A 19,418-nucleotide genomic window follows, 5' to 3' on the forward strand; every position below is an offset into this window, starting at 1 on the left:
CCCCCCCCCCCCCCGCGCTATACTTTCATGCTTAGATTTTTCTTTTTATATCTTCTTTTGCGAATTTTAAGGTACTCTTATTTGTTTTTCCACTGTCGTTTTCTCTACATCATTTAGAAAATAAAATTACAAAACTATAAGTATAGTGTATTTTGTTATTCAATTTTCTCAAATTATTAAGAAAGCTAGTCGAACATCAGTTTGCACTATTTTCGAATTCTAGTGTAGTTGAATCTTGATAATCCACTTTCACTTTCAATTACGCTAAAAAATATACTTTTCTTTAGCCATAGTTCGGTATATTCGCATTTTAACGAATTCTCTTTAATTTCTTCTGTTGTAATAAGCCTAGCATTCCTCAAACATTGAGATGGACAAATAGCTAAAATTTCTTAATTCTAACACTAATATCACAGTGTTGTATTATTTATTTATTATTATTATTATTGTTGTTATTGTTATTATTATTATTATTATTATTATTTTGGGTGCAAGCTTCAATTTTCTCAACATTATTCAAGAGCAAAGTCTCCTCTAAACCTACTTTCAGAATATATATTCAACAAATATGTCTAAATAAATCTAGAAAGCATGCAACTTCCGTGTCAAATTACAACCATGCATTTTGTATTATCGTTCAATCAACTTTTTAATACCCACTTTCCACTATGTAAAAAGAAAATGTTATTTTATTTAGATCGTTTGCTAGTCAAAAAATTGTAATTCAAAAGTAATATATCAATTCAACTAAAAACAGCCGATCAACTTCAAGATCACTACGACTGGTATTCTATCTTTCTTATTTTTTGTAAGTTATTCAGAAAGGAAAAATTATTCTAATTAAACATGATTTACATTTGCTGTATGGTACAACTATTTAACACTAGCAAAAAAAAAAAAGAATCTATTTTAATTTATATGAAATACTTTGAATCGACACTGAATTGAATTTTTTTAAAACTCTACAATATTTGTATAATTATAAAATTTAATATTAAACATGTTATTATATTTATAAAATTTTACAAATTTTACATCAAAAATAAAATAAGAAGCATAAAATACCTTTTATTTTTAAGTTTACAAGAGTACTAGTATTTCATTTTGGAACACACTAAATAAAGTATTCACATAAATCAAAAGGGCGAAGTAAATTGTAAACCTTGCACCCTCAACCCTGGTAACATTTTGACCACGCATACGACTTAACTCAACTAAGCCCTGGTTACATATTGACCGCACCAGTGACCAATCCTAACACCCCCACCCCTCACCCCCACCCCAATTCCAACATCATCACATAATAAAACCTTATCTTCTCTGCAGTACACACACACACTCTTTCTTCTCTCTCTACACAGAGCAAATCTAAGCTCGTTAATGTCGATTCAGATCTGAAGCACCTCAGCAAAAACAGGAGCACTGTGAGCCAGTGAAATTCCAGTTTTAACCCTCCCATCTCCATACGACAATGGCGTACTCATTCCCGGAAGAAGTTTTAGAACACGTGTTCTCCTTCCTCAGCTCCGACAAGGACCGCAACTCTGTATCCTTAGTCTGCAAATCATGGTACGAGATCGAACGCTGGTGTCGGAGGAGAATCTTCGTCGGAAACTGCTACGCCGTGAGCCCTAGCCTCATGATCCGACGGTTTCCAGAAGTCAGATCTGTAGAGTTAAAAGGAAAGCCTCATTTTGCTGACTTCAATCTGGTCCCTGAAGGTTGGGGTGCGTACGTGCACCCTTGGATTGTGGCTATGTCTAGGTCTTACCCTTGGCTTGAGGAAATTAGGCTTAAGCGTATGGTAATTACGGATGATTCCTTGGAGTTGATTTCTAAGTCGTTTAAGAACTTCAAGGTGCTGGTTTTGTCTTCTTGTGACGGTTTTACTACTGATGGTCTTGCTTCTATTGCCGCTAATTGCAGGTGAAGCCATTTCTCTCTCTAGTTAGTACATTTTCTTTTTTCTGTTTGGCTAGCTGTAGTGCGTTTTGTTGTGGTTAAAGTTTTAATCTTTGGGTCTTTGTTTAGCTCTACTTGTGTATTTGGATCTAATTTTGGGTATTAATGATTCCTTAAGCTTTTCGAACTAAAAGTTTTATACATCTTTAGGAACTACATTAAAAGTTACTGTATGCATTAGTACAATTTTTTATAGTTAAAGTAATGTTTTCTCTCACTACCCATTTTCTTCTCTCTATTTTACACCTCCTTTTTATGTTTTGCTTACTGTAGCGTATTTAGTGGTGATTAAAGTTTTAATCTTTGGTAATTAGATCTAGTTTTTGGGTATATTCGGACAATGATTCCTTTAGTTATTTGAATGAAGTTGACGTTGATAGCAACTATATAGAAAGTGTCACTGTATATGTTAGTACACTTTTATATAGTTAAAAAGTAATTCGAAGATATTTTGAAAAAATCTTAGTCAAAGAATGGTACCGGTTGATTTCAAATGGTAATAGTGCTTTAGAAATTGGAACCCAGGGACTAATTGTATGTTGGTGTATTGTAGTTAAATCTTAACCTTTTTGGAGAGTGCAGTAAGCACACTTTGGTTTTAGACGTTGGGTTTAGTATTTGTTACTGGTATGGTTCATGTTCCAATTTACTGGCATTTTCTTGTTTCACGCTGTTCCCATTTTACTCTTTTGTTAGAAAACATGTTTATAGTGTTGTGATGCTGTCTTGCTGCTATATTGCATCTAACTGACGCATCTGGCTTTCGATTTCTGAAGTTTTAATTTTTTTTTGTTCAACTTCTTTCGGGTATACTTCTGGTCCTTAATTGCCAAATTTTTATTGAATGATCAGAGGTCAATAGTTTCCTATACTTCCTTTACTAAATAGTGAACTTGTTGGTTTTCTTATAGGACTTAACAGCTGGAATTTCTTTTATGGTTAAATTCTTGTGGCAGACACTGGATCATTAGCAAGTAATTTAGCTCTGTTGTTAAGTGTATTTTGCTTTCCCTCTCATTATGTAATGCATCTTGAATTGTAAGAAACATTCTGCTTTAACTCTGCTTTGTTTTTATGTTTTGGAGATTTGAATGTTATCTGAATTCTCTGGACAATTCCACATGTTTGTTTCTTGGTCCTTTGGTGAGAGGCTTTTGAATCAGGGTGGAGTTTTGTAATGGAGTATATCTGTGGTTCAATGTTGAAATGGTTAAGTGCATTGGGATAGGAAATGAGGTTTTATTGAATCCCACTTCTGAAAATGTGTCAATATGAGGCAAACATGATTCTGATTCCTCCTTATTGATCTTGCGCATATCAGCTGACTGATTTTATCATTCATTGTCCGGCAATGTGCTTCAATGTATAACAGAATGATTGTATAGATAGGCATTCTCACGTAAATCCTGTTTTATTGCAGGAATATTAGAGAACTGGACTTGGGAGAGAGTGAAGTGGAGGACCTTAGTGGACATTGGCTTAGCCATTTTCCTGATAGCTGCACATCACTTGTTTCACTTAACCTTGCCTGTTTGGCTTCTGAGATCAGTTTCTTAGCTTTGGAGCGTTTGGTTGCCCGCTCTCCTAATTTGAGGACTCTTCGGATAAATCGTGCTGTACCCCTTGAGAAGCTTCCGAATCTGCTTCGCCGCGCTTCCCAGTTGATTGAATTTGGTACAGGCGCCTACTCTGCTGATGTACGGTCTGATGTCTTCTCAAACCTGACAGAAGCTTTTTCAGGCTGCAAGCAACTTAAAGGCTTGTCTGGGTTTTGGGATGTTGTTCCGGCTTACCTTCCAGCTATATATCCTGTTTGCTCCAGACTCACCTCTTTAAATTTGAGCTATGCTACCAGTCAAAACCCCGACCTTGGCAAGCTCATAAGTCAGTGTCACAACTTGCAGCGGTTGTGGGTATGTTCTAGCTTGCGTTTTAAATTGTTCGAAGAGTTAATTGATTTTCTTGATACAGCAACTGCGGACATGTTTTTTTTTCCCTGAGAAAGGAGAAGAAGAGGCATGATCATGTTTAACATCATACTAGCTGTGATAATATTTAAAAGAAATTCTATGAGGAGAATAAAAAAACAGCTTGTTCGTATTTGTGCCAATTCCTAACTGCCACAGATCAACCAATCAACTACGACTTAATCCCAATTTAGTTGGTGTCAGCTTTATGGATCCTCGTAAACTATTTGACTATATTCAGGTCCTTTTCATTCCAATTCTAAATAATTTGTCTTTTAAGTAACAATTTTCAAGGGATAGGCAAAAGGTAAATATTCTGTAGATTAACTTCACCTATGCTGATTAGGAAGACTCCAGGCGACAATATTTTATACCGTATTGCTATGTAACTCACCTTCCATGAAAGTTAAAGCTAAACTTTTTGTTGTTTAAACTTGTGCACCCGATGCACATATTAATCCATCTAAATGAGATTGTTATGCTAAAAAATTGCATGTATATTTTGCTAGTAGCTTTTCCTAACTGTTCTATAGTTTTTCTTGCCATTATTAACTTCGGTACCATGTCTAAGTGTTGAATTACTTAACTTGCAATGAATATGACTGCAGGTGCTAGATTACATTGAAGATATTGGTCTTGAGGAACTTGCTGCCAATTGTAAGGACCTTCAAGAGCTGAGGGTGTTTCCTTCTGATCCTTTTGCTCCTGAACCAAATGCAACCTTGACGGAGCAAGGCCTTGTAGCTGTCTCAGATGGCTGCCCAAAGCTCCAGTCTGTTTTATACTTCTGCCGTCAAATGACAAATGCAGCTTTAGTTACTATTGCTAGGAATCGTCCTAACATGATTCGTTTTCGCTTGTGTATTATTGAGCCTCGAAGTCCCGATTACTTAACTCTTGGGCCGCTTGATGCTGGTTTTGGGGCCATTGTGGAGAACTGTAAAGAATTGCGGCGACTTTCACTTTCTGGCCTCCTTACTGATCGTGTCTTTGAGTACATAGGGACCCATGCTAAAAAGTTAGAGATGCTTTCCATAGCTTTTGCCGGGGACAGCGATTTGGGACTCCACCATGTACTCTCTGGCTGTGAAAGCCTCCGGAAGTTGGAGATCAGAGATTGTCCCTTTGGAGACAAGGCTCTCTTGGCCAATGCTGCAAAGCTTGAGACAATGCGATCCCTTTGGATGTCTTCTTGTTCAGTAAGTTTTGGAGCATGTAAGCTGCTAGCTCAGAAGATTCCTAGGCTTAATGTTGAAGTCATAGATGAGAGGGGTCCTCCAGATACAAGGCCAGAAAGCTGCCCTGTAGAAAAACTTTACATATATCGAACAGTGGCTGGACCGAGGTTTGACACGCCTGGTTTTGTTTGGACAATGGATGAAGATACAGCAGTGAGATTGTCTTGAGCCATATAGCAATTGGGAATTCTTCACAAGGAATGATGGCAGGTATTAGTGCTATGTTTATCCTCCTGCATTTGTTTTGTAACGCCTTTTGTAGTTGCAGTGCCAGTTGAGGTGGGAACATCACAGCTAAAAAGTATAGAGAGGCTCAAGAGCTCATATGCCATCAATTTTCTCTTGGCTGAGCTACCTTACAGCAGCTTGCTATCAATAAAGAGTTTGAACTCTGAGTTGCTGTGTATCATCTAGAGTAACAGTTATTTCTTTTTCTTTGGGTGGAGGCAAATTTTTGCCATGTATGTGTTATTTGCAGACTTTGCTTCATTATGTATTTGTTTCTTTCTTTCTTCTAGTGACTTTTTCTCTGATGGCAGATTGCCATCTTGAACTTAATAAGTTACTTGGGATAATGTATGACAAAATGTTAGTTGTAGCTCTTTTAGTAAATTAATTGCACCATGCTGAAGGGGAGCCTTGGTACAACAGTCAAGAGATCAAGGGTTCAAGTGGTGATAACAATCTCTTGCAGATATGCAAGGGAAAATTGCATACTATAGAATTATTGTGGTCCAGCATTTCTCCTACCCACACGTAGCTGGAGGTTAGTACAGTGGGCTGGTCTAGGTGCTTTTTATTTGTACCAGCCACTAACTTTGACAAACTCTAAATTGGCTTGCCATGTCCGTAGAACACTATGCAAATAGAAATTTGTTCCCTACTAGTTGTAGGCTTCGCATCTATGCAGGTTCATTGTATGTTTTCTGGTTGGTAGACTTGCTTGCCCTGCGATGTGGAGGCAATGTGCATCCTATTACATCTCTCTTTTTGTCTTTGAGTAGTTGGATCTAGCGCAATACAACATCCTATGGTTTTTAGGCAAGAAAGCATTATGCAAGTCTATACGGGCCATGGCCTATGGTTATGGAAGAAACGTGGTAACTTTTGTTATTGGTTAAATATTAGTCACATAGAAAGGGTTTTTTCTCGAAAAGTGGAGCATGTGAAAGATTCCAACATGGGAGATAGATAAGGAGATTGACATTACTTTGTGTTCACAACTTTTTCAGTGTTACTCTCGCGGTCTCGCCTTTCCACTATCACCTGATGTCATAGTGGAAACGAGCCAAAGAGAAAAACGAAATACAATGCAAAAGGAGGAGCCAAAAATTGCCCGTCTCCTTAGGATAATCACACAGCTAAAGAGCCCTAAACCACAAATTTGAAGAGACAAGAAATGAATAAAATTATAAGTGGTGTGAATTAGAGGATTCTTTTCTTTAGTTAGAGAGTGTGTGTGTGGAGAATAGGACCAAATAAAGAGAGAAGCACAGCTAGACGGACAATAATGTAACAGACACCGCGCCTGGCAAAGGCAGAAAAGGCTGAATCCATCACTCTCCCATAGGAAAAAGGAGGAAAAAAAAAAGTATAGCTGTGGAAAGTACTAATACACTACAGATATTCCAGGGTAAGAAAGCAAAAGCTGGAATCAGTGTCTCTGCTATCTCTGCCTTTTTCTTTTAGGTACATCTCTAAAAATCTGGCGGAGCTTGTTTATATTGCTGTTCTAAACACGAATTAATGAACGGCGGAGCCAGAAAATCAAACAATGCTTGAAAAATTATTTTTCGTATGTTATTTTAAAACATAAATTCTATTTACCCTATTTACGCAACATAACTTGAATTCTCTTCACTGCACGTGCTTTGCCATTGGTTGATAGTGAGTAAAAAACTACATTATAACGAATTTATTTATGGCACAAAAGCCATATCGTAAGAATTTCATTAGCTAACTAGTTTGAAAAGTTTGTTAAATTATGCAACGGTTGTTTCATTTTATATGACATTCTCTCATTCTTACATAGTTCAGAAAAAAATTATATATATTTTTATTTAGAAACTTGTTAATTTTAAAATTTTCTTTTTACCCTTAATAATATGCTCTTATAACCACGAAAAAAAAATCATGGCATATTTAAGTCAACAAATGTTAGACAAGAAACAGTATTTCTTTGTGTCTGCCAAAAGGCAAAAACCCAGAAAAGGGGAAAAAGGAAAGAGTGATATGAATAGAATCCACTGTAGAAGATTAATGATCAATTGCGGACGAACTTTTAATTGATTTATGATGCCTCTGCATGTTTCCTTTGGACTATCTATTATGACTATCATCACCCTCATAATTGCTTACCCATTTGATCATTTACTTCTCATATTATTCATCACATCTTATTTTCTAACCCCCTCTCCTGCCCTTTACTTTGGATTCTCTTTAATCTTTCTCTATAATTCTGTATTATAATGACTATGATTAAATCATGCTACTACTTTCATATTTAGTGGCTTACAATCACTTCTCATTTAAGTTTCTATTTCTTGTGAACAGGGGGAGCTAGGTGGGCGGAAGGGGCCAGCCGAACCCCATTCACCAAAAATTATATTGTATATACATGTTATATATATTAAATGTTGAATTCTCTTAGTTTCATCGTTAGAGTTGTAACCATTAGACTGCACTTCGAAATTTCTCCGCTTAAAAACATTATTTTGTTTTCTTAATTAGAATTTTCAATTTCAAACATATTCACCGTATCAAATTATCGTCCCTCTACTTCTTTCGCATACCTTTTCCCAATAGAGATTTTTCAATCACTTAAAAAACAATCTTTCTTCACTCATCTAGTCAAAATTTCTTATAAATATTTGTTGACTGCTGCAGTATCTATTCCTAGTGGATTCTTACGCGGCTGGCTGCTTATAATATCAACTCCAAATTTTTTGATAAGGAAAATATCAACTCCAAATTAGGTGTGAGTTTAGACTCCTTTTGGCTCTTCTTGTGAAGCATAATCTAAAAGGAAAATCTAATATTTACCATTTTCAATTGGGAGGCCAGTTGGAAGATCAGAGGTATGATGAGTAAGCAAGAGGCAGTGGATTGTAGTGTGTGAAGGCAATAAGGGATCGGAATGATAAATTAGTTTAACCTAATATTATTAATCTAATAGTCAAGAAATCACAATATAAATTACGATGTCACATGCAGAGACGGAGCAAGGAATTCTAATAAGGAGATTCAAAAATATTATACTAAAAACCCTTAATACTTTCCCGTGGTCAGTTGGCTATTTCTGCCAGTTGAGCTCTCCTTGCTCTCTAGTTATTTTGTGAAAAAAAAAAACAGATACTTAAAAGTCTTGCACTAATATTTGTAGATTAAAACTTGACCTTTTCCTTTCGTAGTTTGAATATATTTTTACTTTTTTCTGAACCACTCAAAAATTTTCTGCTGGTTTTGCAATTAAAAAGCATTATATTAGGTTTGAAGTTTTGGCTAAACTATTTTTGGACCGAGGCTGTTCTTTTGAAATGGATTCAAAATATAAATAAATAAATACACGAAAAGGACCCAACTTCCCTTGTTTGTAAGAAAAGGTTAAATAGGAGGTGAGGTACAATTAGAGGGATTGTGTAACCTCTAACTTAGCTTGTGTTTTAAGTAAAAAAACTGGACAACTAAGAGAAATTATATGTTATTCTGCGAAATGGCCTCGCGGCCATTTAAACTTGTACCTGATTGTCATACCAGTAGATAAACTATTAAAATTCCTATATAAACATTTTAACTTGAGCATATGTGAACTAATAAATACCTCTGACCGTTGAATCATAGCGCGTGCATTACAAATTGACAAACGTGGCACTCCGGTCAGCAAAAGACCAATTGAAACCTACCACATTTAACGTGCGAAAACACACTCATCATCGACTATTTCCCATTTTTTTTGACCTAAAGACTAAACATTTTCAGCCGTCTCTCTCTAACTAAACTCTCCATTTGTATCGTCTGCTCAAATGGAGTGAACGACCTAAGATTTTTCGCCTCCAAGATCATTTGCGCATTGATTTTTTTTCTTTCAAGATCAGTTCCAAAACAAGATATTGCTGGGTTCGTGTTTTGTTGATTTCTCCTTTACCAGAAACGTAGAAGTCATTCAAGGTTCGATTGTACTCTTTCATGTTATTTTTGGTTGTTTTCTTGTATTTTTATGCGTTATTGATGTTTATATGTGATAGATATGTTTTTATGCATGCAATGGTACTTTCGTTATCAGGGTTTAAAATTAGAGCTTTTTGGAATGACACACTAATTCTTATTTTCTCTCTGAATTTTTTCAGTTCCATGACTGATTTGTCATATAGGGTTAAAAAATTAGGGCTTTTTATCATACCAAAAAATCTTATCTCTTAAAGTGATGAAGTTAGGTTCTTTTCCCGTATATGCTTCTTGTTTCTCAAAGACATATTCACACAATATTGTCTTTTTCTTTTGAATATGTTACTGACTTGGACTTATCTTATTTTCATAGGTGTAGTGAGGCATGATGGCTGTTCTTGTGAAATTATAATTTTTCCATCAAGGACAACTGGTAGCTGGCCCATTAATGAGGTATGAAAATGGTATAACATGGCTTACTGTTGTAATTTCTGACACTGATGAACTGCATGTTATTCAATTTAACAAATGGTCAAATGATATGGGGTACTTAGTGTCACACCTCCTCTTTCTACTACACCCCGTGAAGGATATAATAAAGGAGTTTTTCCAATTAAAGGACAATCGAAACGGGATTCATTTATTAAGAGATTCAGAGTCTCCACTTGGGATGTTCATGGTGTCCCAAGTCACCGGTTTAGAATCCCGAATCGAGGAAAAGAATGACTCTGTTTAACAGTCCGCGAACCAGAAATCCGAGTAAGAAATTCTGTTAACCCGGGAGAAGGTGTTAGGCACGGGTTCCGTGGTTCTAGCACGGTCGCTCAACTGTCATATTTGGCTTATTTATTTGATTTTAATACATATTTCTTTTGGGATTTATGTCTTTAGCTTTGAACCGCTTTTATTATTATTGTTTGTTTTAAGAGAATTGCAACGTCACAAAAATACGTCTCGAACCACGTCACATAAATACACCCGTGGTTTTTGACACATTTCGACTTCGTTGAGACTTGGATTTGGGTCACATAAATGTGCACCCGTATTTAGGAATGTAAAATTATTTAAAGTGCGTGCCTAAAGAGACTATCGCGTTATTATCTTTGGGGAAGGCCGTGAAATTCGCTAAACGGCCCATCCCGAAGTCTAGGTATTTTTAGTTAAACATTGAATGAGGGCCCCGCAATTTATACATTTTGTTTGGCGAGGCTCATCTCATTGTATTGATTAAAGGTCAACCTAGAGCAAACTACAATTTTCACTTGATTTGTCTCTAAAGGGGCCTAGTGAATTATTACTTAAGAACTACTATCTTTTATATCCAAGGCTTTCACATGGTTCAGTTCTTCAGTATTTTTTGGGCCTTGAAATTAGCCCAGGCAACTGGTGAGTAGGGCTGTTTTGATTTTTGAACTTGACCAGTTTGGGCTACTGGCGTTGCCATTAGGCCCAAGCCTCCAATTATGTTACCTGGAGCCTCAAACTAATTAAGTTAAAAGGGAATGGGCCTGGCCATTTCAGCCAGCCGGCGTTGGCCCAATCTTTCAGTCCTAACCAACGTGAGTCAAAATTCAATCGATATTAACAATGAAACGAACTTGGAGAAAACTGATGAACTATTTCAAGCAGAATGTGATATCAATTAAACATGGATTACCATTCATAGATTAGCTAATGTATTTAAGACAAAATGGTGATGACTATCAATTTAAACTACCGACAAACCATATGCCCGTCCTAATTCGATTCTAAAACAGTTTACACCTTAACAAGGCTTAAGAAACAGTTTCGAAGTGATTGGAGCATTTTGACACAATTGCACCTTAACTGTTTTTGCTTCTTGATTTTAAATTAGCACCTGGTGATAAGAACATCCATCCCAAACTAACTCAAAACTATCATTACCAAACACAACTGATCGTGACTTCAGGACTACATTACTGAAGCTATTGCTGAAATGTTTACCGTGCTTAGACTTAACACAGAAAAAGCTTACCTATTGCTTTTCAACTCAATTTCCAGTTAATAACACAAATAAGGATCATGGATCTCCAAATCATTTCCCTATTCTAACTAGCTTCTGATTTCAAATTACACTATACGAAACGAAACTAAGCTAATACGGCTAATGAATAATTGCTACTCTAATAGTTCAAACAGTCCATTACAAATTGATAGTCTAGCCAGTCCACTACAAATAGGCTAAAGTAATGAATTCATCAAGCAAATCCTAGAACTAACTGCAGTATAATAGACTAACAAAGCAGTAAAAGCTTCAACAAGTATCAGGCAGCAGTTGCATTTCCATTTCACTGGTGAAATTACATCAAATCAGTCTCAAGTGTGTACCTGGAGTTCGACAAAAAAACAATGAGGAAAGAAGAGATCAGCAGCAATGTGAGAAACACAATTTCAAACAGCAAAGGACAGCAACAGCTATTTCAGCTTGAATCTCGTAAAGCCAACAGTGAGAAACCCCAGCAAATAGACCCAGAGACTGACTGAATCAACCAAATACAGTTTAAAACGACCAACACAGCTCAAATACACCCCAAAACTAGCTCGAATTTGAACCAGGACACCTCTGAAGTTTCAACCAACAGTTATTGAACTAGAAGATGTGAATCAATTAACTAAAAATTGAAATCAACCTAAAGCTTTTCAATGGAACAGTGTTTTTTTTTGATTTTTTGAAGATTTCTGTTGTTTTTGGTTTTTTGAAGAATTAGGTCTAGAATTTGGATTTGAAATTCAAACTTGGAAACTCAGATTTTCAGAGAATGGATTTTGGGGGGGGGGGGGGATTTTGAGCTGAAAAACTTGTGAATGAAGGCAAGTATGTTGCCTTTTATAGGCACAAATGAGGGAGTTTCAGATTTTTAACTTTACAAAATAGTCCCTGCTTTTATTTCTATTTAAACCTCTATTTATTGACTTGTGCCTCAAGTTACTACCCTTGAACTTCTAAAATTGTAACTAAAGTCCTATTCTAGAAGACTCTAGAGCATTCTAATTTCAGCCACAACATTCTTATGCATTTCAAAGTACCAATCTACCCTTGAATTCACCCTATAATTACCTACTTCAATTAATTGAACCCACCCCTACCTATGATTATCTAGTTAACAATCTTTAACAACCAAACACACAGCAGGGTGATCAATTGCTGATGAGTTAAACCACTTAATCAAAGGCTTGAAACCCAATTAACTACAAACTGAATTTAATCAGACTTAACAACCATATAATATTCAAACGATTATTAACTAAACAGAATTACAATTGAGATTAAGAATCATTATTCAAATANAGGTACACCGAAGGCTTAGCTGAGCAGTCTTTGTTTCCCAGAGCTTATCAGAGTTGTTGAGGTAGCTGCTTGACGTTCGCAGGACCTGACTACTCTTCCTATTTCAGCCCTATTTATATATACATTTCCAGACTTGAGTATTTTTCGTTCAGATATTGTTATTCAGATTGTCTTAGAGGCTCTAGACTCGTGACCCCAGGTCTTTGGGAGCGTTTTATCAGACTTCGTATTTTTCTCAGTATAATTCTATTATAAATATTGGATTATTATTCTAAAACTATTATAATCTCTTTAGATTGTCGGTTTGAGGTTTACGGTTAATTTGGGAACGATTGTGGTCTGGCTTGCCTAGCAATATTGTTGGGCGCCATCACGACCGGGTTTGGGGTCGTGACACTCGAGCTCCCGAGTTGTTATTGATTCCGAAAGAGGGGTACGAAAGAAAGTAAATGAGGCTCAAAAGGGATAACAAAGGATAAAGAGTTTGGATAGCAGAACAAAATACCTTCGTCATTTCAATCTCAAAAATATGCCAAATACAATAAAGTACAATTAAACCAAGAAATCATACATAGTATCGCTTGACTGCACCAGAGTTGATAGCCATTTCTACACATTTTCCTTCTATATCTATCAAATATAATGCGCAATTGGACAACACTCTGGTTACAACAAATGGCCCCTGCCAGTTCGGGGTGAACTTTCCTTTTGCCTCAGCCCAATGAGGTAAGATACGCCTCAACACCAATTGCCCTACTTCAAACTTCCGCGGCGCACTTTCTTGTTATATGCTCTTGCCATTCTCTGTTGGTATAACTGACCGTGACATACTGCTGCCAATCTCTTTTCATCAATCAAACTTAGTTGTTCCAAGCGGGCTTTGACCCATTCAACATCATCAATTCCGCCTCAACGATAATCCGAAGGGACGGGATTTCAACCTCTGCGGGTATTACTGCCTCAGTGCCATACACCAGTGAATAAGGAGTAGCCCCTACTGAAGTGCGGACAGTAGTGCGATAGCCTAAAAGGGCGAAAGGTAACTTCTCATGCCATTGCCTGGACCCTTCTACCATTTTCCGAAGTATTTTCTTGATGTTCTTGTTAGCTGCTTCGACCACTCCATTCGCCTTAGGACGATATGGGGTGGAATTGCGGTGCGTGATCTTAAACTGCTGACATGTCTCTGCCATCAAATGACTGTTGAGATTGGCCCCATTGTCCGTGATGATTACCTTTGGGATCCCAAACCGACAGATGATATTCGAATGCACAAAATCGACCACTGCCTTCTTGGTCACAGATTTGAAGGTCTTCGCCTCCACCCACTTAGTGAAATAATCAATAGCTACCAGAATGAACCTGTGCCCATTTGACGCCGCTGGCTCGATCGGCCCAATGACATCCATTCCCCAAGCAACGAACGGCCATGGTGCCGACATGGTAAGCAAGGATGCCCCAACAATGATATGACCGAGGCTATGGTACAACAGACTTTCTATCGGGGCATCAATACAACGAATCAGTGCATAGTGAATGAATTAGCTGGGGGTAATTTCATGAAGCTGCCTTATGATGAAGTTTGTGCTATTCTTGACGAGATGGTTGACACATCCTCCGCTTGGCAAAGTAGAGCCAATGTGCCACAGGGTGACCCCACGGTCACTCATTTGCACAAAGAAGTAGATGACCATGGACAGGCTATAACAGAACTTACAACAACAATGAACCAACTAGCAAAGGCACAGTTGCAACAAGTTCAAAATCCTAATCCTAGTAAATGNTTTGGGAGGAGTGGCGTTCGCCGGTCGGCGGCGTTAGGGTTTCTAAAATTCGAGACATTCCGATAAGATCTGAGAAAAAGTGGTTGAAGATTTGGGATTGGGTGGAGGAGGGGATGCTCTATTGTAAATTTGAGCTTGATTGGCCGCCAGCCGCCGCCATAGGCAAATTCTGGCGGGCGGCAGGCGGTGGTTTCAGGGCGGAGATTGGTGGGTCTTCAGGGGTGTGTGAGGGACGGGAGAGTGGGGTGGGGTGGGGTGGGGGTGGGGGTGGGGGTGGGGGTGGGAGTGGGGGTGGGGAAGGTAGTAATTTCGGACAGTTAAATACGCCAGGAGATTGATTCCTGGCCGTTTTATCCAATTACCTCGACGGCTTGGATTAACTGGTTCCAAAACGGGGTCGTTTAAGGGAACAAGGATTTGGACCGGGTGAGGAATTGGATTGGGCTAGTTTGGGGCGGGTATTTGGTCTTTGGGCTAGTGATTAGTTAAAACATAGCCCAATTTGGTGATCTTGTATTGGGCAGCCTCTTCTTTTGTTTATTTCCATTTCTGTTTTTCTCTTTTTTTATTATTTTTGTTTTCATTTGTGTTTTATATATATTTTTTGATTTTATAAAAATGCAAAATTAAAACCAAGACCTAATTTATTTCCAAAATTAAACCAATTAACTCCCAAAAATTGATTAAGTCCTATTTTAAAGGTAAACTCATGACAAATTTGACAATTAACAAAAAATGCAAAATGGACTATTTTGTTATTTTCTTAATACTTTGTCTAAAAAAAACCAATAACTTAACTACTAATTAATCCTAAAATATGAAATTAAATCCTAAATGCAAATGCCAGGTATTTTTGTATTTTTCACTAATTAACAGATATAAATGCAAACAATTAACAGAAAAGAACACAAAAATTCACAAAATTGTAAAATAAAGAAATAAATCATTTTGTTTGAATTCTTGGGAATAATTCACATAGGGCAAAAATCACGTGCTCACAGCTGCCCCTCTTTGCTCGGAAACATGAAGACTTTTCGGGCAAAGATAAGTGAGCAAACACGAGCGATTTTTGCCCGTTTGAATATTCCGTGTGAAGCATTTTGAAAAGTTTGACCGCACCCTGCTTCTGAGTCTGCCTACATATCCTTGGCCAAAAAGGAATCAGGTCAGTGTAGTTCGGGAAGGTTTGGTAGCTGGGACTACCAGGAGCTGTGATTTCACTGCTGTTGCTGTTGCTACTGCTCGCTGACCTCCTTATTACCCCGTGTCAAAGATAAAAGAACCTAGACTAAGCTATGATCTATGAATTACAAAAGATCCTATCTATATCTTCAAATTTGCTCTTGTGGTCCTTGTTGCATTGTTGACTTGTATTCTTCTGGTGGAATTCTTTTGTTGCTGCCTTGACTTGTGATCTGAGATGTTTTGCCCTTTCTCCAGGTGGCTGCCTGACTACTGACTACACTTTGAGATGTTTTCTTTTCTCCGGGTGATGCTTGACCGCTGAACTCGAATGTATTCCCTGCTCTCCAGGCGGGTTCCTGATTGCTGTATTGAACGGTATTCTCTGTTCTTCAGGCGGGCTCCTAATTGCTAAAACTTGAAATGTATGCCTCTGTTCTCCAGGCGGGCTCCTGACTTCAACAAAATAGACAAAAACAAAGAATATCTTCTTCCCCAGCTTGGTGACGGGGCGTCATATTACCAGACATTAATAAGAATTTAAAAACTAAAACTTGAATCGTAATACCTCTGTTCTCCAGGCGGGCTCCTGACTGCTGAAACTTGAAATGTATGCCTCTGTTCTCCAGGCGGGCTCCTGACTGTTGAAACTTGAAACGTATGCCTCTGTTCTCCAGGCGGGCTCCTGACTGCTGAACTTGAAAACGTATGCCTCTGTTCTCAAGGAGGGCTCCTGACTTCAACAATATAAACAGCAAAGAAAATTTTCTGCCCCAGTTTGGTAAATGGGTACAGCATGTTATCAAATATTAAAAGCTAAAATTTGAATTGTACTTCCCTTGTTCTCCAGGTGGGCGCCTGACTGCTGAAGCTTGAAAAGTATTCCCTTGTTCTCCAGGTGGGCTCCTGACTGCTGCAAAACAAACAAAGAAATTTTTTTGCCCCAGTTTGGTGACTGAGTACAGCATGTTATCAAATATTAAAAAAAATTAAAACCTAAAATTTGAATTGTACTTCCCTTGTTCTCCAGGTGGGCGCCTGACTGCTGAAGCTTGAAAAGTATTCCCTTGTTCTCCAGGCAGGCTCCTGACTGCTGAAACTTGAAACGTATGCCTCTGTTCTCCAGGCGGGCTCCTGACTGCTGAAACTTGAAACGTATGCCTCTGTTCTCCAGGAGGGCTCCTGACTTCAACAAAATAAACAACAAAGAAAATTTCCTGCCCGTGTTTGGTAGCTGGGCACATGGGTGAGTGTTAAACTAAATTATTCTACCAACTATTATAAGAATTTGAAAGCTAAGTCCTATTATCCAGGGAGGTCCTGACAACTTCTAATAATTATGAACCTAAGTTATATCTTCTAAAGGTATTACCCCCACTACATTTGTTGTCTAGAAGGTCTTAAACTACTCCTCGTTATCCAGGTGGGTCCTGACAACTTCTAGTTAAAAGACAGTTTTAACCTAAGTTATATCTACTGAAGGTACGACTCCCCCACAAACTTTAAAGCTACGTCCCATTATCCAGGAGGGTCCTGAAAACTCCTAATTGAATCCTATCTTAAACGTGCAAACTTTGAAACCAACTTATATTCCTATTTATGCTAAATTATGCTACTCATGATTGTTTGAAATTTAAACTAAGTCCCATTTTCCAGGAGGGTCTTGAGAATTTCCCGTCATACCTGTTTTGGGTGCTTGCTTTTTCCCTAAGGAGGGTTTCTCCGAAACCAATGAAAACTTTCTGCCCCTGTTTCAATCAAAGAAAAATCTTGTCAGTTTTAAAAATGTGGTTAGTTGCCGGCATTCTTGCTAGGTACATCCCTGCTGCTGGGCTTTACTCCGTCTCGCTTTCCTGGACTTGCCTTGAATCCCCTCGACTTCCTGACCGAATTTCAACCTCTTGACTAAGTGTTCTATCCCATATTGTTGTTTTTGTGTTTCTGACCCCTCTTTTGATACTTCGCTTCTTCCCCACAATTATCCAATTAATCCACCGATGAAACTTCCAGTGGTCCTTTATGACTTACTTTGCTTTTGGACATCTTCGATATATTCTGGCCCTATCTGTACAACTAGGAAGCTGGTAGTTAGCTTTGACATTCCTTCCTTTGTTTCGAATAGAACTTACACTGAAACATCCTAGAGATAGACCTCGAAAGAATGAAATGTAATGACCTCAAGGGTTAAGGATAAAGAAAATCTGAGAACGAGTGATTTGTAATGAAGAGAGAATGAGACTTATCTGAGTGGGACAGCTGGTACCATTGAGCATGCCATGCATTTCGGATTGACCAGCCCGGTCTGTTTAACCAATCAACTTTCAATCGTCACATTTGTCGTTTCGGACTTTCACAACCTGATTTTTACCCAAACCCAAACCTTGCTCGTCTTGCAATGTTCTGAGCATCTTTAACCACAGACTTGTCTCATTTGCCTGTCTGAAAAACTCGCCTTCGCCTTACGGTGCCCGTGAGGGTTTTCACCAATAAGACTCTCTCATTTTTGATTTTCTCTCAACTCGCTTTGCCTTACGGTGCCCGTGAGGGTTTTCACCAATAAGACTCTCTCATTTTTTATTTTCTCTCAACTCGGTTCGCCTTCCGGTGCCCGTGAGAGTTTTCACCAATAAGACTCTCTCATTTTATCATTTTTCCCTTGCACCGGAGTGTTGCCCCTGATGTGAATCACTTTGACTTGCTCGTATTGGAACTTCTTGAAGATTGATCAGAAGGTCTTTCTTTGGACCGTAATGTAGGCTTTTGGATGGGGTTAGAAAGAAAGGGTATAAATGGCTCTAAAACAATTCAATATGGGTTCACAACTACAACTTTCGGAATCAACTTTCTTGCACAACCATAACTGCTGCCCCAGTTCCTTTCGTGGGGACTTTCGGGATTTTGTTTTGATGTGACTGAACCCCAAGGAGAGGCTGCCTACGTACCCTTTCGGGATCAAGTCAAACGTAGTTCAGGTCATAGGAATTACTTTGCTGTTGCAATCTTTCCTTTTCTTCCACTTTCTTTTCTTTCTTTTCATTTTTTCTTTCCTTTATTTTTCTTTTCATTTTTTCTTTTCATTTCATTTTTCTTTTCTTCTTTTTTTTTCTTTTCTTCTTTTCTTCTTTTTTTTTCTCTTTTTTTTTTCTTTTTTTTTCTTTTCTTTCCGTTGGACTGTGTTTTCTTATTTCTTCACTGTTTTGCCATGCTCGAGCTTCCGAGTTGTTATTGATTCCGAAAGAGGGGTACGAAAGAAAGTAAATGAGGCTCAAAAGGGGTAACAAATGATAAAGTGTTTGGATAGCAGAACAAAATGCCTTTGTCATTTCAATCTCAAAAAACATGCCAAGTACAATAAAGTACAATTAAACCAAGAAATCATATATAGTATCGCTTGACTGCATCAGAGTTGATAGCCATTTCTACACATTTGCCTTCCGCATCTGTCAAATATAATGCGCCATTGGACAACACCCTGGTTACAACAAATGGCCCCTGCCAGTTCGGGGCGAACTTTCCTTTTGCCTCAGCCCAATAAGGTAAGATACGCCTCAACACCAACTGCCCTACTTCAAACTTCCGCGGACGCACTTTCTTGTTATATGCCCTTGCCATTCTCTGTTGATACAATTGACCATGACTTATTGCTACCAATCTCTTTTCATCAATCAAACTTAGTTGTTCCAAGCGTGCCTTAACCCATTCGACATCATCAATTTCCGCCTCGGCAATAATTCGAAGGAACGGGATTTCAACCTCTGCGGGTATTACTGCCTCAGTGCCATATACCAGTGAATAAGGAGTCTCCCCTACT

The 19,418-nt window shown here is 38.0% G+C and overlaps 1 protein-coding gene across 1 annotated transcript; it reads left to right on the forward strand.

Moving 5' to 3' along the window:
- Positions 1,297-5,786, forward strand: LOC109231131 (protein TRANSPORT INHIBITOR RESPONSE 1-like). The gene is made up of 3 exons (XM_019396693.1): positions 1,297-1,926; positions 3,383-3,875; positions 4,538-5,786. Exons 1-3 carry the CDS (start codon positions 1,472-1,474, stop codon positions 5,333-5,335), a joined length of 1,746 nt encoding a protein of 581 aa, XP_019252238.1. The 5' UTR covers positions 1,297-1,471; the 3' UTR covers positions 5,336-5,786.

Source organism: Nicotiana attenuata, chromosome 8, assembly GCF_001879085.1.
Source record: "Nicotiana attenuata strain UT chromosome 8, NIATTr2, whole genome shotgun sequence".
NCBI classification, from domain to species: domain Eukaryota; kingdom Viridiplantae; phylum Streptophyta; class Magnoliopsida; order Solanales; family Solanaceae; genus Nicotiana; species Nicotiana attenuata.

Bases quoted from the DNA above. Each gene is read 5' to 3' on its own strand.
- LOC109231131 (XM_019396693.1), top strand. From the start codon at position 1,472: ATGGCGTACTCATTCCCGGAAGAAGTTTTAGAACACGTGTTCTCCTTC. The intron at 1,927-3,382 runs GTGAAGCCATTT...GTTTTATTGCAG, and splicing joins TCTATTGCCGCTAATTGCAG to GAATATTAGAGAACTGGACT. The intron at 3,876-4,537 runs GTATGTTCTAGC...ATATGACTGCAG, and splicing joins ACAACTTGCAGCGGTTGTGG to GTGCTAGATTACATTGAAGA.